At 41.1% G+C, this 26,065-nt stretch overlaps 1 protein-coding gene across 1 annotated transcript in view; it reads right to left on the bottom strand.

The window, feature by feature from the left end:
- Positions 1 to 26,065, bottom strand: part of SCFD2 (sec1 family domain containing 2) — a 202,119-nt gene that overhangs the window by 98,095 nt on the left and 77,959 nt on the right. Inside the window, exon 5 of the mRNA XM_080386071.1 lies at positions 13,155 to 13,404. Coding sequence (XP_080242197.1) covers positions 13,155 to 13,404 — 250 coding nt within the window. The remainder of the gene's footprint in view (positions 1 to 13,154; positions 13,405 to 26,065) is intronic.

Consider the following 26,065-nt stretch of genomic DNA (forward strand, 5'->3'; position numbering starts at 1 on the left):
TTCTTTCTGTTGGCCATAAAAAGACCAACAGACAGACTGACAGGCCAAGTTCTTATTTTACACCTGGATTAAAGTACAGCGGTGGGAACAAACCCAGCATACTCCACTTCCATCCCTGATTGGTAAAAGTGTTTTAGGGGAGCAATGTAAAAACAGAGGGGGTTTAGGGAACTATCCAAAAGTAAGTGTAATACCTTTGTTGAATTTTATTTTTTCCTCCTAAGAAATTAATCTGGTAACCAGTTCTGGCTACAGTAGCTTGTTCTGAGGAACACAGGAGATCTATGAGTGGGAAAACAACACGACATTTTCACCTGGGGTACAACAACTGGTCACTTAAGTCTTCCCACCATAAATGCTTGACCTGAAATTAGGAATAACAAAGGGTAGGAAGATACCTCACATACATGAATGCGTCTGAGACGTGAGACAGCCTACAGATGGGAGCCTAAGAAGACTAAAGGCAGCCTTCAGAAGGAAGTGGACAAAAAATGGAAGAACAGCAAGGAGCTAAGGGTGGACTGGATCCATGTGGGTGATGGGAGAGGCAGAGGGAAGAACTGGGGACAGATGTAAAAACAGATGGACAGGGAGGAATACAAGATGGATGGTGAGGGAAAGAAAGAGCTGTGGCATGAACACACAGAAGAAGCTAAAGGAATATCGGCAGAAAATCTCAAATTGGATCAATTATTCATAAATCTAAGTACTCTGTTGCTGTCGAATACCTGCAAAGCCTAGGTGGTTTTACCCACTTGCAAACATTTGGTCCACTTGGGAGACAACCTGCTACTGCACTGATCACTTCACTAGTGCAAGCAGCGGACAGCTATGATGTGCGGCCAAATTATTTGAACTTGCCAGTAAAGTAAGTACCATTCTCTACAGTCAAAATGTTGTTTCAGCTTTTAAATGTTTTGTTCGCTTACCTCAGAAATTATGTTGAAAGCATTAAAGGAGCAACAGTGAGTTTGTGAAGTCAAGCACTCAAAAGCTAAGTAAAAATGCCAGAATTACAGTTCCTTAGCATGAACAACATTAAGGTATGGATCCCATCGATTAGCCCCTACTATTTCTTCTGCCATTTCTTCCTTGGTGCACAGGATTTGCAGGAATGTGAGCAGAGTATGCAGAAGATGGCAGAAAGGGACAGAAGAGGAAAAGGTGATGAAGAAACTGAAGAATTAGATTCTCTTCCCCTGACTTTCAATTCTCATCTACTGACAGGCAAGGCCACTGGAGGCAAGGTTCTTTGAAAATTTTTATTTTATGAGGTTTTTCTCTTTTGCAGCCTCCATCCCAATAAACCTTTTTTAAGCTAAGACAAGGGTGCCTCTGCCATGTCTATATATTCTCCAATTGCTAAACATTTTTCAAGAAGAAAGGCAGAATTTCCACTGGGATTGTGGCATACCTCTGGGGAGCCTCCTGGGTACAGACACACTGATATTCATTAACAGCCTGGGTAAGAAGTTGTCATCTAGGTAGCGCTGCTTGGTGAACAGGCAGCAGCACTTCTCCGTGGCTATAAGCATTCCCCAAAGACTGTTTTGTAACTCAAATTCTACCTATCTCTCCCTCTGTTATTTTTTTTTTTAACTCTTGAGGGTTTCATCAATACACATGGTATTGTAAAACAAATACATACACACAGTACCAGAAACAAAAGCAGAAACAAAAACAGAAGGAGATTTGAACAAACCAGCTTTGAATAAAACATTCACACATTATATCCACACATTCCCCACATTAACACAAATCCATGCAAGTCAAATACATATTTGTATTGGTTTTCATTAAATAAATGTGTCTAATTGGCTATGACTGGCTGTTGCCATCTCTCATCAGGCAACTATTTCAACAATAATGTTTATTTTAATGAAAAAGTGGGAAATTAAAAGAGAATTAGACATCTGGTTCTAAACTAGCCTCAGCAATGCAGAAGGGTTTTAAAAATTGTGTAGGGCACAAACATCACTCTGGTATTTACACAAAACTCTCAACTAACAGATCTCCCTCAATCCAGTTTTACAAACACTACTTTCCTTGCCTGACAAAAGAATATCCAAGAAAGGAAGGGAGAAACAAAAAATCCTTAGGCAATGATCTGTGAACTTTCCTGTCTTGACAGACTACAGTCCCAGTGTCTGCAAAAGAGAGCAGGAGGGTCAGAGCAAAATGTAACTTGACCTGAACTTTAACCACCAGAGATGACATTTATTCAACTATAAAATTTAAAACTAAACAAGAACAAATAGGGAGAAAGGGGCTATGAGAGCACCTTCTCCATGTTGACTTAAAATTCAAGACCGTGAGAGATCTGCCTCTTGGGTTTACAATAAGGGTTTGAGCACACATGAAGAGATTTGTGAGAAAGTACTCATTTAAATAAGGTAGAGCTTTTGAACTTCTGTAGTATGCGATGATATTTAGACTTTACTGGAAAGACCATGGTAGTAGCACTAACAACAGTTCTAAGAATGTATTAAAACTGTTATATTTAAACAAAAGTTGTATTAGAAAGGTTGACAGATCAATGTCTATCCCCTTACATTTGAATTGATCCACAGAAAACATTACAACAGATCCATCCTTTAGACTTGATCTCAGGACTGCTGCAAGCAGGAGGAGCACTGTATGTTTTCACACCAATTTATACAGAATCTGACCCTTAAAATATATGTGAAAGCAAATTATCTTGACTAAAATGAACAACTGAACAGAAGACCTCCAAAGCCAAAATCCACGAGTCTCCAAAGTTTGAGATGAAGAGGAGAAAATTAGAGTATTCCAAATAGTGAATTGCATGGGCAAGTGATATATGTTTAAGCCATAAATCCCTGAGCTATTTATTAAATTCTATAAATTCTTTTCAATGTGATTTTTATATTCCTCGTTCTGCTGTTGAGATGTTAAGATGATCAACACAGCAAAGGTTTTGCAAGATAAAGATGGGTTTTGATCAATTATTCAAGAGATTTCTTTGGTTTAACATTGCGATAATGCGGAGCATTATGACTCCATTTTCCATCTGGGCTTGACTGCTTCTTGAAATACTGGATTTCAACATATTGCATCATCATCAAAATACAGGGATATGGCTAGCCTGACATAGGTTGATTGCCCAAAATTCAAAGGATGGAATCTACTCCTGATAACATTTCATGGTACGCACAAGACAACTACCACCACCACTGAGCTGAAGAAAACAACTAGAAATATCTAAAGCTTCTAAGTTATTCCTCCTTGCCTTGGCAGAGGCAATGCTGTCTGTCCTTGTGCCATCAGATCCATCGCACAGCGTGGTATTTAAAACAGATATCAAGTTGACAAGAATTACAATACAATACTTAGAAACACTTACAGGAAGGCATTCAAACGTAACCAAGCAAAATTTTGCAATCTACTGCAAACACCTTAACATTTGTGTCCGTATGCAAAAGAAAAGCAAAACTCCAAAAATCTCATTAGTTTTCTGTCATATGGATGGTGGCTACTAAGAAGTATTTTTTTTCTTTCTTTTTCTTTGAACTTGTTTTTTTCTTTAATTTTACAGTTATTTAATACTTTACCATATTGGGTTTGCCAGGCCGGGTGTGCTCTGCAAAACAGCAAGAATTTACTCATTATTTTAGAATATGCCAAAACTTGAAGGTTTTGCAAGGAAGTGACTCATATGGAAAGAAGAAAAAAAGGATTTAACCATGCCACACACAAATAAGAGTACCTTTCAAAAAGCTGCCTAATTCTAAAGCAGCTTCCATTTTCATTTTATGCTTAAAGAGATACTTGACGTTAGAAGCATCTTCTAAATGCTATTGAATTTGTACGTTGAAAAAGAATACAAATCATTAATGAAAATTGCCATATCAGCTTCCTGTTGCAGTTGGCTGTCCTGCTAAGTTGGCAGTGAGACAGCAGCCTGCAGAGCTGCAGGCATATGTCTCATGTTAAAAAATTAAAAAAAAGGAAAAAAAAAAAAAAAAAGACTTCATGTTATAAACAGTTCAATGAAAATTACTATCCAGTTTGGAGCCAACTGAGACCAGGTGCTGAAGACAAAATAAACACACAACATATGAAAGTTTTTTAAAAAGTTAAAAAATCCCCAACACCACTGGGCTTCCACTGGGATTGTCTTTTACCGTACAGTTTAATGTACATCAAGAAACTCAATATCCCTGCATGTGCACAAAGCAGCCTGATCTTCTCACCTTTAGGACCATAGCTTTTTAACACTGATTTTTAAGTTATGCCACATATTTTAAGACCCACAAAAATATGCAAATTTAGATACAAATTAATCCAGAACACTACTGCAATTTCTCTCCCAAACAATTCACTAGAAAATCCTCCATGCTCCCCAGCTGAGAATTAGCACAGGAATCCAGCCAGGCAGCAAAAAGACTGAAGTCAGCGACTGCTGATTTGGCTTGCTTGTTTCCCACTTGCCATCCACAGATTTTGAAAAGAAATGGGAAAAAGCCTTTAGAAAGGTCACAGCAAAAAGGTACTGAGGTCTTGGAGCGATCAAGAGTCCTAAGGAGAGCTGACAAAGATTAGGACATGTACTCTGTGCTTGCAGAGTCAGTGGCTAAAGCAGAGCAGCTCATTGCTTTGCTGCATACCAAATTTCTCCCTGTTGTTGCAGAAAGATCACAACAATTCCCGCGAATCTTTCTGTAAACCAGATGAGAATTGTGATCTTTTTTCCCAAATAGCTCTGCTACCATGAAGCAAAGTTGCAGCAGTGGCAGCATCTCAGGGTTAATTAAGCTGCAGGAGCTCCGTACGCAGTCCCTCTTGCACAGCCAGACAGCAGCTTTGCTCATGTCTCCCTAGTGCTCCTGACAGGGTGAACGTCAGATCCACCATCCTCTGGGACTGCTGGATCACAAATACTTTCCACTGGATTGTGTCCAAAATGCATCAAGAAAATGATGCAGATACCAGGTGGTCATCTTACACACACCCTCTGCCAGTCAGAGAGAGGGATATTTTAGGTGTCTATAAAATCAGCTGGGGCAACAGGAAAAAAAGGCTCCTGAACATCCAAATCTCATTTCAGAACTGTGGAGAAAATGGTCTGGGTTTCCTCTGGCTGCAGTAATAATGTCTGCTGTGGCAGGATGAAGCTATTTAGCTCTGTCAACAGAGACTACATTTTGTTGTCCAATGCAAAAGGGAAAACTCATTCCAACTGTGCCTTATCTGCAGTCCAGCCTGGGAGGGGTCTCTGGGGCAAGGACCATCTCCTCATCACTGGGGAAGACACAGGGAGCATGGGAGAAAGAAACATTGCCATAATCTGAGAAGACTTTCTTTTTATCATTTGATTGGAGGATCTTCATCTTATAAGAAAGTTTTTCTTCCTTGTAATGCATCTGTGACGATGGCAGCAGCCCTGAAGTTTGCACAGCCATGCCACGCCAACATTTACAGCTCCTCTGTGTATCGCAGCAGAGTTAGCTCCACGCACAGCATACCCAGCGGCATTTCTGGTGTCTGCGTTCATTACAGAGCAGCAGTTATGACTTGCAGGCTACAGGACAGAGCAGATTCCCCACACAACACAGCCTATAATCACGCACATACAGCAGCCTAACCTTGTGGAAAGATGTCTTCCCAATTCAAACTGGAGCGCAGAGCTGTCCCACAAATGTTAGGCAAGAAAACAACCCTCTAGCATCAGGGACTAGAAGCAGCTAATCAGTATTTCAGAGAGAAGCCTGTCTGGACATTCAAAATGTTTAGCTATTTGATGTGTTGAGGTACTCCCCACCCTCTGTAACATGCTCTGTGAATGTTAAAAACGTTAGGTTACTGCGCTGGTTTTGACTGGGGTAGATAACTTTCCCTCATAGTACCTGGTAAGGGGCTACATTTTGGATTTGTGCCATTAACAGTGCCAATAACACAGGGATGTTTTCGCTATGCAGAGCGGTGCTGACACAGAGCCGAGGGCTCTCTGCCTCTCACGCTCTGGGGGGGACACAAGGAGCTGGGAGGGGGCACAGCCAGGACAGCTGACCCCAGCTGACCAAAAGGATATTCCAAACCATATGGCATCATGCTCAGCATGTAAAGCTGGGGAAGAAGTTGGGGGGGGAACATTTGGGGTGATGGCGTTTGTCTTTCCAAGTAACCATTAGCGTGATGGAGCTTTGCCTTCCTGGAGACACCTGCCTGCTGATGGGAGGTGACGAATAGATTCCTTGTTTTGCTTTGCTTGCATGCATGGCTTTAGCCTTACCTATTAAACTGTCTTTATTTCAACCCACGAGTTTTCTCACTTCTACCCTTCCAATTCTCTCCCCCACCCCACTGCAGAGTGAGTGAGCGAGTGGCTGCGTGGGACTTAGTTGCCAGCTGGAGTTCAACCACGACACTTAGAAGCCTTCACTTTGGTGGGGAGCTGATCCCTATTTACTAAGCCTACTGGCAGTCAGACTCCCAAGCACACCTAGGATCAAGGAGCAACTCTTAAACCCGAGCCCTGTACCCAGCCATGCAGGACCTGCCCAGCAGGACCCAGTCCTGCTAAGACATGGCTCACCTTTCCCGTGCAAACGATGTAAATGCAGAGCTCCTGAAGCACTAACGGGCAAAATGGAAGCTCTTGAGAAGGCCTGAAGACAGCACAGCTTGTTAAGACTTCTTTAAATACTCAAAATAAAGAACTTTGAATTTATTTAATTATATAATCCTTGAAAACTCAGAAGGTACAATATTTAATTTTGTTTTTTCTATTATTTCGCTAAATGATAGCAAAAAAACCAATTTGGTTGCAGCTTTTAATTTTATTTTGGATATATATAGCCAGTTATAGTTCTCAGCATAGAAACACCAGATTAACCCATCTCTAATCTGCCTACATGTTGTCATTAATAATCTGTTTCAATTTTAACATGTGAAAAAAGTCTCTTTGTAGTAAGGATTAAACTCTCAATAAAGAGCAAAATAAAATTTAGAAAATGCAAATGTTTCCTTCAAATCCTGACTTTTTTTCCCATCAACTCTGTTGTGAAACTCACTGATTACTTGGAAATTAGCTATTATACAAGGAAGGGATAGGACTAGCCTTTCACTGAATTAGAGGCAACTTTATAAACTCTGTAGACAATACTTTTGATAAAAGCATGGAAAATCTAAAATCCTTGGAATTTACTATTGGATATTACCGTTTTAAAAAACGGTAGTTTCACAATGTTTTCCTGAACTGCATGAATGGGGTGGGGGGAAAGAAATTGTTAACAGACACCTGAGCTACACATCCGCGGTGAAGCCGGGGAAGCCCTTTCCTACACAAGGCAGGTGGTACATGCAATCCAGTCTAAGGGGGCTACATTATAACCTCAGCCAAGGACCTAATTTCATACCTGCCTACGGCTCTGGAAATCGTCCCAAACCAGCAGTGAAGCCAAGACCACAGCCAAATAAAAGTGAGAGTGTGCCTGTCCTCTGAGGGAACTGGCTGTCCCTGTCTAGGAATGTAAATGCTTACTGCAAAACTGGGATTGATTTTAGTATTCATGATACTTAGGTCATGCTAGCAGTAAGGTAATGATATCGTCATTAGCGTGTAATTTCATTAACATCTCCCCCAAGAACTGTGTACTGAGGACAATCGGAAGCAGCAGCAGCCAAGACACCGTATGTCAAACCCAATACAGCAATGCCTACACTTCAACACACAGAATGTAGAAAAAGCAAGGAGGTCCAGAAATCCATTCCATGATTAAAACTTCCATTTTTTGGAAGCTGATAAACAGCAGTTCCTACCTCACCTATGCTTGAGATGGTGCAACTCATACCTACAGCCCTACCAGGTTACCAGGTGGGCAGCGTAGCTGGCTGCTGGGGCTGGCCTGCTGGCCTCCTGAGCACACCACGAACAGCGGATCTGCTCTACAAAGCTCCCACAGAGACTTACAGATGAAAAAGAAAGAATGGTGCAGCTGAAAAAATAGGGGTTTAATTGCTTTGCGGCTCTATTAGCATTACTTTTGCATACGTTTGCAGTTGTACACAGCTCTACACAGACATTTACAAAACTAGATGAACTAGATAAGATGACAAAATAAATGCAGTATTTTGCAGCTTTTTTTTTCCAACTGCTGCCAAAAAGACCCCCACATACAAATGCCCCTAAACCCAGCATTCCATTGAAAAGCATCATTTTCCATTATGTTTTGGTCTATTCTGTTTCCCCTCCAATTTGTAACATTCTGCTGGAAACAGTGATGAAGAACATATGTTTGCAGTAAATTACACCCAGGAGAAATCTCAGAACTGTTACATTCAGTTTTATTACCCAAGACACTAAGATAGTCTACCACAACACGTATTATTTAACAGTTCCATCAAACACAACACCACTAATATACTTCTATACCATTATGCATGCAAAAAATTGTATCCTATTTCTTAAATCTCATTGGATGATTAACGTGTTGCATTTTCATTTTAATTAACAGTTCCAGGATATTTTTAGTGCTTTAATGAAACAAGGTGTTATATAAATACAGAATGTTATTGTACAAATATTTTGGAAAACATATGTTCAGGCAACAATAAGATTGAGAAGCCTAACATTCAAGAGCCAGGAAATTGTGAGTGCTTACGCTTCTTTCACAATATAAGCTTACGCAAGTGCTGCATCTTAACATGTTCTGCAGAGGGCTGTAATTATCTAGGCTACATCAGGGAAACCTCGTGTGGCCAACTGGATGGATAGACTAACATCTCCAATTATCACTTTCTTTTCCACTACTGCAAATGCTGATCCTTTTTCACTAGGTAACACCAAAACCCAAACAAAGCATAAATATCCCCTTGTGCACTGATGAGCTGAATCTTTTGGGGGAGGTTTGCACTAGTACAGTGAAACAGCCACATCACCGGAGATTTCCTATAGGCACAGGCTCAGGCATAAGTAAGTTTACATTTAACAAGTATAATAGGAATAAAAGATACCTTATACAAACCCAGCTATTACTTCAACTGATGACCTCAAACGCCAAGTTCTAAAATTTTACAAGGGTTTTGCCTTTTGTCACTCCATGGGAACACACACAAAAAAACAACAAAAAATGTGTATCTGTCAAGACTGCACACTTTGCATGCTTTGCAGAGATGAGAAAAGCAAAAGGCTTTGGTAGCAGTTCAGAGCCACAGCTGAGATACAGCTTTTAATTTCAACTTAAATCAACCAAACAACCTTAGTACAGTGCTGGGTCCAAACATCAGGCACCAAGTGTACCAGGAGGCGGAGCACAATGTCCTCTCTGTTCAAAGAATAGGACCTGAAAATCTAATCTAATGCTTTTCTTCTTCAAGTTCCAAAATGAGTAACGCAAAGCTGGGCACACCAGTCCACCTCATCAGCTGCAAACTGAGACCCAGAGAAACTTAATTGCTGAATATCGTATAGAGTCTCATTTACTTTATTGGTACTTATTTGTCATGTGTAAGAATAACCGAAGCTGTATTGTTCTAGTTCTCTGTGGTGTTCAGTCCATACACTGAATCATAGAATCATTTAAAGATCATGAGGTCCAACTGTTTACCCAGGACTGCCAAGTCCATCACTAAACCATGTCCCTACACACCACATCTACGTGTTTTTTAAACACTTCCAGGGATGGTGATTCCACCACCTCCCTGGGCAGCCTGTTCCAATGCTTCAACATCCTTCCTGTGAAAATTTTTTTCCTAATATCCAATCTAAACCTCCTCTGGCACAATCTGAGGTCATTTCCCCTTATCCTGTCATTATCTGGGAGAAGAGACCTACCCCCACCTGCCTACAGCCTCCTTTCAGGTAGTTGCAGAGAGCAATACGATCCCCCCTGAGTCTCCTCCTCTCCAGACCGAACAACCCCAGTTCTCCGAGCCTCTCTTCGTAAGACTTGTGCTCATAGGAAATACACTACATAATCATGAAATTGAAGACTGTGCCACATAGAAGTCAAATGATTCCATGGGAAACTTAGTTACTGGCATTTCTCAACTTTTAAGTGCTTGGCTTCACAGCCTATGTATTATTACTTCTGTATGCCTTTTTAAAGGCAACGGTGAATTTTGCTGTCTGCTACTATAACCAAAGCTGTCTGACCATGCATCGCCAGGGTTTGAAACTTCAACCTGCAGCTCTGCAGGTTAAGCTACTTATTAAGAGCAGATTTACTGCAGAATGGATATTGAATATTCAGGAACTCTAGTCCCACATGGGAACCTGTAGGTGAGGAGTGAGACAGCAGGCAGTGTCTTGAACCCAGTAACTGGTTTAGTTTTCTTACTGACACAGCCAATTTGACATCCCCCCTATCACTTACCCTGATGGAAAGCTGAAAATGAAAGACCAAGAACATTTTGCTTTGTTCTGGTCATGAATGAGAGATTTCAAGAATTACTGAGATTTATTTTACCCTAATTAACTTTTGTGGCCATTTAAGAGCAAAAAAAAGTTTTCTCTTGTTTCTGACTTATCGTAAAATGAGGGCAGAACGCTGTAGGTCTGAACTATGATCTGTCCAGGCCCATGGCTGTTGCTGTGTTGCAGAGCTGAGCTGACCTTGTGAAAATAGCCCGACCTGTACCTGCTATATATGTCTGTATAGCTCGTACCATGTTCTGCTGGAAGCACATGTCTCAGCATTATACCCACTATTGTACCAAAAGGGGAAACTGGCACTGGCATCTATTCCACAGCTGTCAGCCCTGCTACAAAGAACATCCTCCTGCTGTCCCTTTGAAGGAAAGCTTGTGGGTGCTCCTATGGTTCTGACTTGCTTTGCCTCTCGAGCAGCAAGCAAGGTACCCAAGGTTCAGAGGGAAGTGGGATGTAGAACACAGGCCTAGCAAAACACAGGTCAAGGAAGAGTAGGTCTAAGGCTGCTTATGTTTTCCCAGTGTTCCCAATTCAAGTGCACTGCAAATACAGAAAACTACAAATTCAACAGATTCCACTAATGCTGAGAAAGCAATCTGGTGGATGAATAAACGCCTGAAAACTACCTAAGGGGCATTCCTAGAAATTCCACTTTATACTTTCCTCCCAAGACAATCCTTATTTCTGGTCATGACAACAAGTTTTAATACTTTTTTCCCCCCTCTTTTATGAGTAAGTCAAAAGAACTGTCATTCTAAATAAGATGTAAAAACGAAGAATGCCGATAAACCAGGTATGCAATCAAGGGGAGATGCTATCACACACTTGTGCAGAAAGCACAAACATGGTTGTGCTAAACACAGATACAGAAATAGAAGGATGCAAGGACTCTGGCTTTGTGTTATACAAGTAACTTCATCACGTAATAATGATGTGCTTGGTGTAAAACTGCTTGTACTGGGTCTGGCTGGGATGCAGTTAACTTTCTTTACAGCAGCTTGTATCGTGCTGTGTTTTGGATTTGTGGCTAAACCCACGTAGATAACACATGAATGCTTTGGCTGTTGCTGAACAGTGCTTGCACAGTGTCAAGGCCTTCTCTTTTTCATAGCCAGATACCGCACATAACAGAGTGAATACTTATGCCTAAGGAGATGAATGCTGTACTTCATACACACACCATGATTCTAATAGTCCATCTACTATGTAAAAAGACGAAAGTAATTTAATTTCATAAACTAAAGAATCTTTGTACTGAAATACTCATTCACCTGTTCATCTGCCCAGAAGTTGAGAGCCAACACCCAGATATTCACTTTTACTCAGGAAACATGCACACTGGAAATAAAGCATAAAAGTATTTCATAAAAACTATGGAATTATTGACAGGTTATGGAACATAAGACAAGCACAATGTCTATTTTGATCTCCATCCGTGCTTGCAACTACATAAACTGAGAGCACAGAGCAACAAGAGAAGCATCTATGTACACAGGAATGCAGCTTCTCTTTGGTAGTCAGCTGAAGTTTTAGAGACTTCAAATCTTACCATACTTACATTAGGCACAACTAAGAGAAACTGATAAAACTGTGATTCAAAACACTGTCAATCATAGGAGAAAAGGCAAAATATGAAAATGGCGGTTTAGAAATGGCTGCCTCGCATCCAGTAGAAGACATCACTGAGGTTGCGAGGGAAGCACCATACAGTGGACAAGATGTGCAATATATATTGAAAAATAGAAGAGCAAAGGCCTGCAAGCCTGGAACACCATGGGCACCATGGCCAGGAGTATTAAAATAACAGCACAGTGCAAATATGACTGAACATGCCCATCCCTAAACAGTAGCAGTCTTTTAACCACTACAGTATTTTACACTCAAAACAACAGCAGACTGGTCAGATCACACCTGTATTTTGAAGTAGAAGAGTCCAGAGGTAATAGTTCCAGAATAACCAACAGCAGCATTATTTGACTTCCCTTGAGACTCCCCACTTAGGCCCATTTTTGGCAAAGGCTTTCAACTGTAAGGTCCTCACAACATCTTGATTTATGTTCATATGCTCTCTACCTCAAAGATGACCTGGGTAACAACCTGCTCACTACTAGTAAATACTGAGAAAACTGACAGCAGGAAGTGAGATCCCTTCTGCCATTCAGGTATGTCACCCTTGAGCCACAGTTCATTCATTGTAACAAATGTTTTTAACAATTAATTTTTTCTAAAATGTGACAGCAGCACCAAGAGGTTGGGGTTTTCCTACTCCATGAGTGCTCATCTATAAAAAAGGCTTAGCATGCTATTTTTAAAGGCTAATGTTCATGTTTCAGCAAAAAGCTCAATGTTGGTTTTAGACACATTTCTCCTTTTATGCCAGACAGGCCAGCTTCTCGTATTCACAAAGCAACTGTGGTTCACTGAACATGTTTCCAGAATTAATTTTGACTTTGCAGGGTCAACTTTACACTGATCAATGAAAGAAATTGTGGAAAAGATTACCTTATGAAAACACACAAACTTAGCCAACCTTTAACAAGAAGAACAACTTGTAGAGCTTTCATTAGACTCAGCATTCTTCAAGGACAGCCTGTCAGCATTTGGCATATATGAACAAGGGAGATGGAACAAATCTACAGGAAATCCTTGTGCTTACTCACGTATCCTCAACACCGCAGACAAGTCAAGCCACTTTTATATGTTTCTCCCAGTTGCCGCATTCCCAGCCACCCAATTTCTCACCACACAAACAGAATCTTACCCATTATTTTCTGCAATAAAAGGGATGGCTCTGGCTCATCACAAATAGCCTTGACCAGCACCTTTTTCACCTCTTCTTCAGCTGCGTCCAGCTCTTTTCCACTTTTGATTTCTCCAACCACAGAATACATGTATAGCAGCAAGACAAGGAAGTCCTCGCAGGTATAATCATCTTTTGTCCTCTCACTGTAGGACTTGATCATTGGCAGTAACTGCTTCAAAACACTGGGCATTTCTGACTCACCAATAGTCTGAAAAACAGAAGGAAGATCGCATTAGATTGCTTCTGTAGTGTTTACCAGTTAGCATCAGACATATTCCTGCTGGCATCCGTGTTTACCAGTTAGCATCAGACATATTCCTGCTGGTATCCGCAAGTTATTATTTCTCATAACATTATTTCTCCTATTTCTCACAGTGTTCACTTAATGAAACATTGCTCAATATTTGCATTCTCATTTGTCGGCACGTGGTCCTGTGACTTATTTGCTGTTCAGACAGCAAATTTATTAATTGTCTACAAGTTTTTTCCCAGGGATTCATGATAGCAGCATCTTAGCACTTGAAAAGCCTGATGATTAGATCTTCTCCGTGTACTAGTATGATGAGAGGATGGGAGCATCAGTCCCTGCGGTATGGGTGGAAACGGTACAAAGCACAAGGTCAAATGCTTCCTTTAAATTCTGGGCCTCCACCTTAGGCCTGGTTTTGTACTTGAGCAGGGAGTTCAAAGACCAGCTCCCATTGACTTTAGTTGCTATTGCAAGCTCTCAGCACAGCTGCAAACCCGAGCCTATGCTTTCAGGTCAGAAACCCAGAAAATTAGACGCAGAGGGAACCACGTGCTTCACAAGTGGTTTAAGTGACCAGCGTGGCTTCCTAGAAGACCTCTATGACAGCAGCAAGGACAGGGCAGCCACCACCAGCCTGGCATGTGCCCTGACCCTCCTCTGCCTCCTTCACAGCACACTCACCAGCTTCTCAAGCTGTGTACGCGGGGTCTCTGCTAGGCAGGTCAGCCTCATTCCCACAGCACGTCCATGCTGGATGTGGAATTGGGAAGGACATGACCAAGAGGCTGAAAGATGATCATAATGTGTGCATGCGGAGAGGAAGGCTTGCAGAGAAAAGGAAGGGGAAAACAGAGAGTATGCTGGGTTGTCCTAGGTCCTCAGCAGTTGAAATTGCACTTGCTTTTTCTCATCTCTGTGGGAGAGGTGTCTACACAGCTTTACTGTGGTTGTAAGAAGGAGACTTCAGACATGAAAACCCTGAAGTACCACACTGACAATCCACATCATGTAACATCAGGGTTGGGGTTTAGATCTGCCATGTGGATCTGTGCCACTTAGGACAGCAGAGTGACTAATCATGCCAGCAAACTGCCACCCTCGCTGTGCACACCCAACGGCATATGAAATCTCCACACACTAATTTTCTGCAGTGGGTTAGTTTGCAGCTCAGCAGTGGGATCAGGTGAGAAGCAGGGCCAGTGCAAGGCAAGCAGGAGGAGCACGCTCTCCTGCACAGGGAGGGAGGTCTAGGAGAAGAACAGCCTTCCTTTCTTGGTGGAAGTGGTTGCTTGGGTCCATCCAAGAGGTGTCCTGCAACACCAGTACACTGCCCCTTGCCCTGACATCACGAAACAGCTCCCTATGAAAACCTGTGCATTGATTCATAGTGTACAGCCACACATTGAATCTCTTATAATCCAAAATGCCAAGTCTGCAAACATTTATTCTTGGCTGTTACTACAGTAACTTCAAGCAGACTAGTTATGGTAAATGGGCACCACAGTCAATAATATACCCTTTAAATAGATTCACAATAAGTAAATAAAATAAAAAACAAGCAAACAAGAAAAAGACATGAGTTTATACAACAAAAAAAACATACAATTATGTTTATCACTGCTTTTAACTGCATTAATTTAGTTCTGAGATCTTCTGCCAACTGAGTAGCTTTTTTCCAAAACCTGAGCAGGGATTTCAGAGTCTAACTTCGGGAACACAGAAACTGAAAGTTTTACCTCCTGCAGTACTCCATACAACACTTCAGTAAATCCTGGTTGTATTTTGGTTCAGCTGTTCTTTGACAATCTCAGAAACACTAACAAGCATCTCATTAACTGTAATTTTACCTACACCGATCCATTATAGATTTCAATCATAAAGAAAGCACATATTACTCAAGCTCTGAAGAAACTTTTTTCCACTCTATGCTATAGGAAGCAACACTTTTGTGGACTTTGGGCCTCACCCTGCTCCTGACGTACAAGTTTTGCCAGGGACCCATCTTTCAAGGGACTTTAATGTGGTCAGATGTTATGTTTCTACTCAAATACATACCTTAGAGAAGAATTTTCTGACTACCCACATGCTAAACCTAAAAGTAAGTGCAACTGTGGACTTGAAGCACTAAATTATAAAGCTACAGTGGTCAAAAGCATGTGGGATCCAAAAAGGAACATTTAGAAATCTGGGAGGAGTTGGCATCCCGTGTGTGTTTGGGCAGGGACCGTTAAATCCCACGTACAGCAAGTCCAGGCACTGCTCTGCCTGGGAAGCAAATCTGTGGTGTTTGGCACCGGTCTGGCATATGCTGGCAGCTGGGCCACCCTCAAGGCAAGGCTGTTGGTTCCCAAATTTCAAGTCACCCCTGCCTCAGTTCAGTATTACCTGCTCTCTTCTTGGAAACTGACACAAACAAATTCTCATCTGAATGCCAGTACAATAAATATCAGATCATCCAGACCTCAAAATGGAAAAAGAGAAAACTTCAAGGAATTCAGAGGTATGCAGCTACTGGGAGGAAGCCACCCACAACAAACAAAAGCCTAATCCTAAAAATCTAAGAACTGAAGATTAACCTGCATGTGGAGTTATTCTGGAACAGATCACAGACTTCAATCTATATTAATCTGAACTCACCTTTAAGGAGAGGCAAGCCATATGCCACGTATTATTGAACATGATCTACCATCTATTGGCACATCATTTACTCCCCCCCTCCCAACACACAAACTCTCTACTGCAACCCCATCTCTAAATATCTCATAGCATGCTCCTACAACAAAAAAGATGAGTTCTTGAAAAAGCTCTATTTTGCAAGCACAAATTATCCAAATGTATTGAGGGTGCACATGGTCATACAAAACACTAGGATCAACAGCTCCAGGTTGAGTATAGTAGCTCCTGAAAGTACGTGTGTACAGCATTTCTGGCAAATTTTCAAATATACATGATAAAAAAAAAGGGGGTCTAAACTTTCAGGATGATTTACTGTAGGGCAGGCTAAAGCTTAACAACTTAAAGTAAAAATTGCCACCTCTTATCTTCAAAGTAAAAATGAAAGAAAGAAAAAGAGCTATAATAAACCGTTAACTTCAGAATGCACGTAGGGTCTTTCTGGGCTATGAACTTCTCTGGAATGTTTTCCCCTTATCTCTTGGGAAATGGCACTGCAGAGGACTTCAAATGGAACTGCCAAGTTTCAGAGGCTATTTTGTCCAAACAGGCCAGTTGGACTGGAGTGTGCATGAAAAAAAAAAGGGACCCACAGCCTCAGTGCAGAGCACGGCTCTGCAGGGAGCTGGGAAATTTGCCTCAAACAAAATCCACTGGCAGACTGTCATTATCAGGCCACCTCCGATGATTTAGGGGCTCCCTGCACTGCCTAACAATCAATCAATTACCCTGATTGAACAATCCTAAAACACAAGTTTTAAAAATGGAACTACCCATGACCCAAATTTCCTGCTGGTTATGTTGGCCTCAGGTTAGCCCCATTTGTCTATTGTCAAGGGAGCCAATAAAAATAATAAAACCAGGTCAATTCAGAGCTTTCCAAAGGCTGTATAAAAACATTAACACTGCTTAATGCAGAGCCAGCTAAGGCCCAAGCTCTAACACCTTCTGCTCGGTTGCATTGTTTGGACATTTTAACGCTATAATCATATATTCTTCAGATCCAGGGACAGTTTGTGATAGATTTCTGTTGTTTTCCATCTCTTTCCTCCACCCTCCTTAGTTATTTATTTTTATAACTTAAGCTGTGTAATAATTTACTGTCCCTAAGGGTAAATGAACTGATGTCAATTTGCTGATTTTTGCAAAAGGCCAGAGTTTTGGCAGATGGGAGCAGAGTGAAGAAAACACAAAATATTTTTTTTTCAGTTTTTAAACACTGAACATGATATTGTGCTTCAAAAGTGACATTTAAAATGTGATTTAAAGGATCTACAGGAATTACGAGGAAGTGTAACGAACCCAAGAAAAAAATGTTTTGTGTTTCTGTGAGAAGCATTATTTTCAGTATTAAATAAATCTGTAAGAATCTAAAGCCATATGTATCGTTAGACATCTTTTACACAATAGAAAACAGAGTGTACTGGTAAGGAAAAGAAGAGGAGGGTCAGAGTTTACTTGAATTAACACGTGTCCCTGACAAAATTGAGAAGAGAACTGAGCACTCTAATCCCTATGCTTCCAGCCCACTGTCCTCAACACATCATTAAAAATATTAAAGCAAAAATCAACTTCAAGCAAGTGGAATTTATTTTCTTTTAAAATCCAGGAGGAAAGAGGAGATAGTCATAAGAGACTACTTCACTATGTAAATATTCTAGCAGCTTTCCATTTAGGAAGCAAAGTATATTTAATTCCTTCAGAGGTCACATGAGTTAACAGAACTTTTTGGAATGGGAACCACACAGCTTTACAACATTGAGAAATTTTATCGGTGTAAAACAAAACTAAAAAACAACCCTGAAATCCAGCTACAGGTAAAACCAGCAGAAGGATCAGTGGAAACTCACAAGCCCTTGGGTCATTTGGTGCCCCAAGCTCCTGGACCACCCTATTTAATACAAGATCCTTTTACTGATAACTTAGGTGGGAAGAGAGGATTCACAAATTATGGAATAAGCAGCTTTCCAATACTGCTCTATTTGATTTGCCTTGGTTTACCTGGGTCTGTGACATTCTGTGGTTCGTGACTTTGCCATGCAGCATATTAGCTTCCCCACTATCCAGACAAAGGCAGACTATTTTAGCTTCTAAAAACGACAAAGGCACCAAGGGAGGACCTCATGGGTAGGCAAAGCCAGCTCAGATCCTTTGACGGCAACAGATCTCTGCAGAACTAGTCATCTTAGCGAAAACAAGAGGCACTGCCAAGCTAAGGAGGAGTCTTAGCTGCCTGCAGTGCTCAGCTGCCCATAAAACAAATGCTGCAGTTCTGTTTCTTGCTGTTTTACACTGTTTGGCCACTTGAGATTTGGGGTTGATTGCATGTAATTTCCATACGGGTGAGAATATGTCTGTACGCCCTGCTCCCAGCAAAGCAATCATTTCATGTGTTTAGCTTTCATTAAGTTGCCTATGGTGACTAGTGATTTGACCCAATAAATCAGTAAGTATGATCTTACCACGCAAGTTACGTTTTTCCATATGAAACTTTATAATCTGATCATTACAATTCTTGACTTGAACAGGTTTTGATAAAACCTTTTGATAAAACTCTTTGTCTCCTCTTCACATAGTTGTAGGGTATGATTGAAGAATAACCAACCCAAAACACAACACAAAAAATGAAGGTACTCAAAGTACTACAGCCTCACAATTAGGAAACCCCCCAATCTGTCAGCATCAAAATATATTGTATCAAATTGTTCAGACAGGCTATTCAATAAAAGGATGAAATTATTTTGATAAGTGAAGTCCACCATCTGTACACTTCCTTTTGCAGGAAGTGAGTTTGGATGCCAGACAAGTTTTAGCCTCAAACTTATGTTTCCAGCTGGGGAGGGTTGACAGAGCCTTGCTTTGCAGGGGGAAGGAGCAAACTTTAGCCTTAGGGGAAAGCAGACAAAGTATCCAGTGAACTCACAGCAGCTTGAGAGTGGAGGTGTGAGTTGCTGGCAGTAAATGGCTGATTCCAGTAAAAAAAAGTGTAAGTCATTAAAGATAAAGAGAAAGATCACATTGCCTTTTGTTGGGGACCAAAACAGGTTTATGACTTACCCCTGTCAATACCAAGAGACTTGCATCTGTCTCTTTTTAATGGCAGCATCTGTCTATTCACTTGATAGATGATCCAGAAATCCACCAAGAATACGTGTATAAAGAAAACAGCAGAGAACTAAACTGTGAGAGACACAGGAAACAGTAAAAGCATCTAGGACCTATCTCCCCTGTCATTACTCAATGACTCTCCTGTCCTTAATGAAATATCCCTACAGAGCCAATTCTATCTCCAGTCCCCTTTTCTGTGTTTAATCACCCACTCTGAGAGTTGCCCCAGGAAATATATTCTCAAAATTGCAGAGACAATTTCCAGCCAGCCCTTGTAGACAGTCTTAAAATTCTACTGTAAACAAATAAAAAGCAAATAAAAGAAAATGAGCAAGCTTTTTAAAAGCTCTTTTTGACCTGGCTCATGCTGTCAAAGACAGATTCATATTCATCCCACATGCATGCTCTCCCAACTGGCCTCCTTTCTTGTCTTCTGCCCACCACAGAAGCCTCCTCTCTCTGCGCCTGCACAGTTTCTGTGACTGTGCATTTAAACAAATCATTTTAACCAGACTGGTTCTCTGCTCGGGTTTACTGCTTGGCCACAGAAACACTTACACTAGCCATGAAGTCCAAAGATTGAAGTTCTTACGCAACAGTGGTGGCTTGAAGCCTACATGAGCTAGGGTTTAAGGTTGCCAAGAGATATAAAAGAAAATTATATAAATAATCACCTGCTCTTTGGACGACTTCTTCAACACTGTCATATAGCCAGATTCTTAATTGGTGCCTATTAGTCAACACTACAGACATCAACAGTCCTTTGCCAATTTATACCTGCTGAATTATCTGTCCAGGACATTAGCACTTACTGCAAAACACAGTGACGAGTCAAAGGCAAGAAAAATTAACTTACAACATAAAGCTTTTAAAAAGCACAACATTTGTAAGCTCTTCTGGTCAGAGATTTTTTTTTTTAATGTGTCTCTTGCATAATTCCAAAAACACACCATTGACACCTAACAGCTAATATGTGATAACAACAAAAATATTTAAAACAAGCTGTTCAAGTCCTATCATTTCTAAAACCAAACCAAAAGCAAAGCCCAAGAGTTCTTTCAGCCAGTAACTCCCTAGCCCATGATCATGACCTAAGCAATTGGATTCCACCTATAACCCATAGCCAAAGTAGTATATCCCAGTATTATTCTTAACCTAACTTCCTTAGGACATAAAAAGAAATTATATTTTGAACAGCATAATTAAGATTTCCTCTTATCACCCTTCTCCTGCCTTTCCTGAGCACCAGAGTTGTTTGAGAACGATTTCCCATTTTCAATCATCTTGCAGCTTTCTTCAGTTATTTTTGTTTCATGTGTTACAAGAGGCAGATTCAGTTACTATGTCAGAAATGCAAGACTTACACATTTTCAGAAAATTTAAATGCCATCACAAAAGCTTCACTGATATCTAATCTTCCACAGTACAGAAATCACCTCATCCCAGTGAGTTATGCTGTCTGGTGATGTCATTACATCATACAGTCCAGTTTTTCGCTGTATTTGGAATCCATCTAAGTGTACAGCTGTGTTAAGATATTTTAATGGGTTCATGGGGGCTCAGCAACAACAGTGTACTGAAAAAAGGATATTTAATAAGTCTGGATTTTATTAGACAAAGCTCTGCAAGGATAAGGACAATTTTATTTAAATCATCGCATGTCTGACATAAGAGACTCATCAGCAAGTTAAAAAGGGAGTACTTCCAACCTACTCAGTCAAAAGCTTTTAGCTGTGATGGCTTCTACAGACGTGGTCAGTAAAAACATGAATCAGCATGGCAAAAATGGTGTCAGAAGAATGAAAAAGGAGTACTGGCATAGTCAAGATAAAACGCGTATCAGAGAAAGATCTTGGTGTTATGTGCGTCAGGATTTTTTGTGTATGGAGTATTTTTGAGGTTGTTTATTTGTTTTAGTAAGCCTTGGAATATTGGGAAAAGTGCCAGAAAATGGCAGGGGTTCCAAACTGAGAAAAGGACATGGGGATAACATAATATCCTAGGAGGTTAAAACTCACATTGGCTTTGAGAAGAACAATGGGAAAGAGTCCAGTCACTACAAAGCAAAGGATAAGAATCCACAGGGACAGAAAACAAATGAAAGGGGTATAAATCAAGAAAAATATAGTACAACCAAATCAGTTATTCAATAGTGCAGACCACATCTGCAGAAGGAGGAGATTCTATCCTGGGAGATAGTTACTGAAAAGATTTGAGAGATGTTCTGGACAATGAAAAGGACGCGAATCCCTGCTTAGACCACTTAGATCACTTCAGCTCTCATGTTGGAAAAACAGACAACCCAGAGGAGATAAAAGGTCTAAAAGACAATCACAAGTAGACTAGAGAAGGCAGGTAGGGACTGATTGCTCACTCTCTGTCCCAGCACAAGAACTAAGGAGCAAGAAACAAAGCTGGTAAGAGCCAGTTTAAAAAGCAAATTAAACAGAGGTAGTTCTTCATGCAATTTGCTCAGATGTGGAACTCCTTGCCAAAGGTGGTTGTGCTGCTAAATTCTTACTTGTGATCATAAAGATGATGGGAAAACTCAGAGGGGGAAAAAATTCTGTCAAGTATTAGTAAATACACAGAAACCACATCTGTCCCCAAACTCAAAATGGTTGGAGCTTGGAGAGTATCACATAAACCTGTCCTCTTCTCTTAATCTTATGTAAGCAGCTGCTTTTGAGTATTGTTAGAAAAAGCAAACCAGGGCAGCTACACTTTGAGCCAATCCAGAATGGACATATTTACCTCAAAGCCACAGAAAAAGGACTGGTATAACTACAAAATACAGTATCCAGGGGAAAGAAGTAGGGGAGCACGTTTATTGCAGTATGTGGTACTGTCAGGATTAATTCCAATATATTGTGCCCAGTTCCAGTGTCCATTTCTAAGCAGCTGTGGAAAACCAGAGATAACATCAGAGAGAGTTACAAAACAACTAAAAGAGTAAATTTCTTGAGTGAGAGACATTTGGCTTATCAAAGGGAAGAATAACAGTTCATGCGTGTCTCTTCAGACAGAAGAAAATTTCAGAGTACAAGACAGCTCTTGAATCTAGTCAAGGCAGGCACAGGAGGAACAATGGAAGTTGAAACTATGATTTTTCCAATTCTCATGTTAGTGAAGATGCTCTCAGTGCCGTGCATATTCCAGAAAAAATTTAGAGGGTGAAAGGACAGAAAACAAGCAGAAGGCACAAACTCAGTGGTCTCACACAATAAAACAGTATGCATAAAATGCATCTGGTGAATACAACCATAAACTTTTTGGCACAGTGTTTAATCGCAGTGAAAAGAATTGTGAACTGCTAGGGGAAAATACTTTTAGAAATACCAGAAAGGATTAAGGTAATACACACTGAAATACTGGACATGCTGTACGGGCTGGCACACAGCAGGAAGTTATAAAAGGAGACTGACAGCCAAAACAACTCCATCTTGTGACTTTTCCTCCACATTCTTGCCTTTTGAGGTACCTCTTCTCTCTCAGCCCTTTGTCCTATGCATCATCCTTCACTCCTACACCAGCCTAATGTCAGATGTTCCAGAAACTCCTTGGGGCTGCAGGGAAACCTCCAGACTTTCGGTGATGTGTCAGTCCACGGTGGACACTGGTACCAGAAATTTAAAAATTAAATAGCCTGGGACAGAGGTAAAATGGGAAAACAACTCCTAATGGGTGAAAAACAAAAGAGGTTTGGAGCCCACATGACTGGGTTCATTTGAAAGAAATCTGTTTTCTTATTGCTGTTTGCTTTTTGTGTTTAAGTGTGTTACCTCACCATCAGATATTTTTAAACAAAACCAGTCAACTTCTGCCCCTAGGAGTTTGATATTAATAGACAATCAGGACATCTATCATGCATTGCCATAAGCACCGCTGACACTTCGCACTAAAGCATCATACCAATCATGATTCCAACTAAGTTAGGACCAAACATATACCTGATAGCTTTTAGCAATGCTTAGTGATTATACTGTTACGTAAAGCATGCTGAATAAGGGTATTATTTTGACCAAAACATACCCCTGTTTGATACTGTTTGACAGTATCCCTGCAACCCAACTTTTTGTTGACAATTTCAATGAAAACGGACGCAGATCTGAGCAAAGCAGCATTCTCCCTCCCTAGCCCTTCTCTTTTGTTCTTTTTCTTTAACAAAAGGCCCCAAAAACATAGGGAAAATCTACCACTAAGACAAACATACCTGCCAAAACTGTCGGAATTTACCAAAATACTAGTAATACTTGCATGAGATGGTCATATGAGACTAGATGCTGGATCATGTTACTGCATTTTACAGATATGAATTTAAACAGTAGCCACCTTGGAAATGTTTTGCTTCATCTTTAAAGTATTTTATACCTTGGTATGCAGATAGACAAGGACACAATACATGACATAAACCACAAAGCAAAAATATATGGACATGGGAGGTTTGCACAGGAGAAGATCCCACTGCTCTGCCCACAGTCCCGGCTGGAACCACAGGAAGGAGACAGAACGGCAACACAGAGACATGCGAAGGCAGATTATCAGTCCACTGCAGAGCACCACGGCTGTTAATCAGTACAGTAAATGTTATCACAATAGAGTACTGACATTTCTAGCCCTTGTACAAGGCTCACCATGCTTTAAACAGGATTCAGGCTTTCATGGTGATTAAAGGCAGATGTCACACGCATGAGTAAGTTTGTAACTTACGAGCTCCTCATCCATTTTTGTGTGTAGAAGGAATCTTTCATTGACAAGACATTCGCACTGAGGGATGCTTGCTGTGGCATGATTTACACAAGGAAGAACATTTTCCTTCCCTTTTTCAGGTTGGGAAGAATAAAACAAGCTTAATTATACAACTATATCTCATTTCATCCTATGAAATGTACCAGGTTAAAAGCTTAATTTTCCTGTCCAGTTTTCCACTGCTATTAAAAATTAATCAGGTTACCATCTTTCAGAGACCAGTGGATGGCAGAAACAACCGTGATACTTCAAAGTAAATGATGTACTTTTTTCCCCCCTATAAACGGGCAAGAACTGCAGCCACAATGACTACTCATCATATACCGAATACAAAACATCAAGTGAATCACAGGCATAGGCAAAATGACAATTATTTTTCCACTGAGATAGTGCTATGGTAAAAAACTTCTGAAATCCCATTCTTTTAATCTTCTCACCCCATCCTGAAAATGTTTTCCTGCTTTAGAAGCTAACAGTTCTCTCTTCAGTTTAACTCAACTGCCTATGAGCTGCTCCTTCAGCTTCTTAACTGAGCAGTAATCCTCAACGCTGGTATCGCCATGTGGTGGTGAACAGGCTGCACGCCCTGGGTCGGGCATGCCTGTGCATGGGTATACAACCTTTCAGGACGCCATACCCAACACCTTCTTGTCACCCATGATGCTCCATGCCCCTTGGCCCATGTGCCCTTCCCACGGCTGGCATGCAGCAAGTCCTGTCCTCTTTCGGTTCCTGTCAGGGCTCCCATCGTACCCCGCAGGGCTGGGCCGTGCTGGGTGGCAATGGCAGTGGTTTTGCAGCTGGCTCCTTGCTCTGGATGGAGATGTCAGGCTGCTCTCCCACCGCCAGCTGCAAGGGCCATGTGAGGGCATTCTGGCTGTCAGTTATTGCTCCTGCCACACCTCCTCCCCGTCTGTTTGTCCAGCACAAGCTACAACTAGAAAAACAATCCTAGCTTTCTGTCCCCCTGGGATTTCCCTCCCACTCAGCCGAATGCCTGAGTCAGCATAACTATCCCTCATGATATCACATTTGTGCAAAGGGAGCCGAATGGAGCACAGGACATCTGGTCCCAATATCTAAAACCACTTAAATCATGCATGTCATTCCAAACATTTAAGGACTTCAGAAGCTTTCAGTTACTTTCATATATATTTCCTAGTTGCTTCATGCAGAAAGGATTTCTTATGTTCAAGTTTCACCCTGAAGATCTGGGGAAATGTATATTCCATCCCATTTTAACTAGAAACTGCATACCCCACACCCTCCCCAGCCTTAAAGGTAAGGCCAAACGTGACTTAAACTACCTTTATATCAACTATTTTTTTTAAGTTATTCCAGGAGAAGAACAAAATGTGCCAGCTTAAAACACATACAATTCAGATTCCAGTAACAGGTGAAAAAAAGGTGGTTGTGTGTGCAATGTTAAAAAAAACCCAAACAAATCCAAAAAACAGTAACACCCCCACAAATTCCACTGTATATGCTAGACGGTGAGGTACCAAGATATTTTCTAGTTCCCCACTGTGCTTTTTGAAGGCATGGCCCAGTGGTCAGGCGCCAGACTGAGGCTCTCACCTCCGTGTCTGACTGCAAGCTTCGTGTTTTTCTCCACCTGTAAGCAGCAGTAGCTTCCTCATGCTATCAAGCGTTAATTCAAGTGCTCTGATAGTCTGATGCTGAGTCCGGGGTATGAGTAATAACATTCAGTGCAGCAAATAATGCCCTTTGCAGCCCCCACATACACTGCAGGTCATGGTACACTGTTGCCAATGCAGCAGAGGCATACCCCAAGCCCACTGTAACCTATTCAGTTTACGTATCAACAGCCATCAAGCTGTCATGGGACGGAGCTCAGTATTAACTGGCTTCTTTTTCAAAAGCCAGTACGGGTATGTCTGTCTCACAGTCTCTCTTGCACAACTCTTGCAAGAAAGAAAATACAATGCTTTGAAATAATTTCTGTTCTTATCTGGCTCCCCACACCTCAGGGTGGGAGTGCTTCCAGCCTCTACTGTACATGGCTTCTACTGCAGCGTACACATACCACTGGAACAGCAGAAAAATACTAATTTCTTTTTTGGCAACT

Source organism: Falco punctatus (assembly GCF_963210335.1).
Source record: "Falco punctatus genome assembly, chromosome: 1".
NCBI lineage: Eukaryota > Metazoa > Chordata > Aves > Falconiformes > Falconidae > Falco > Falco punctatus.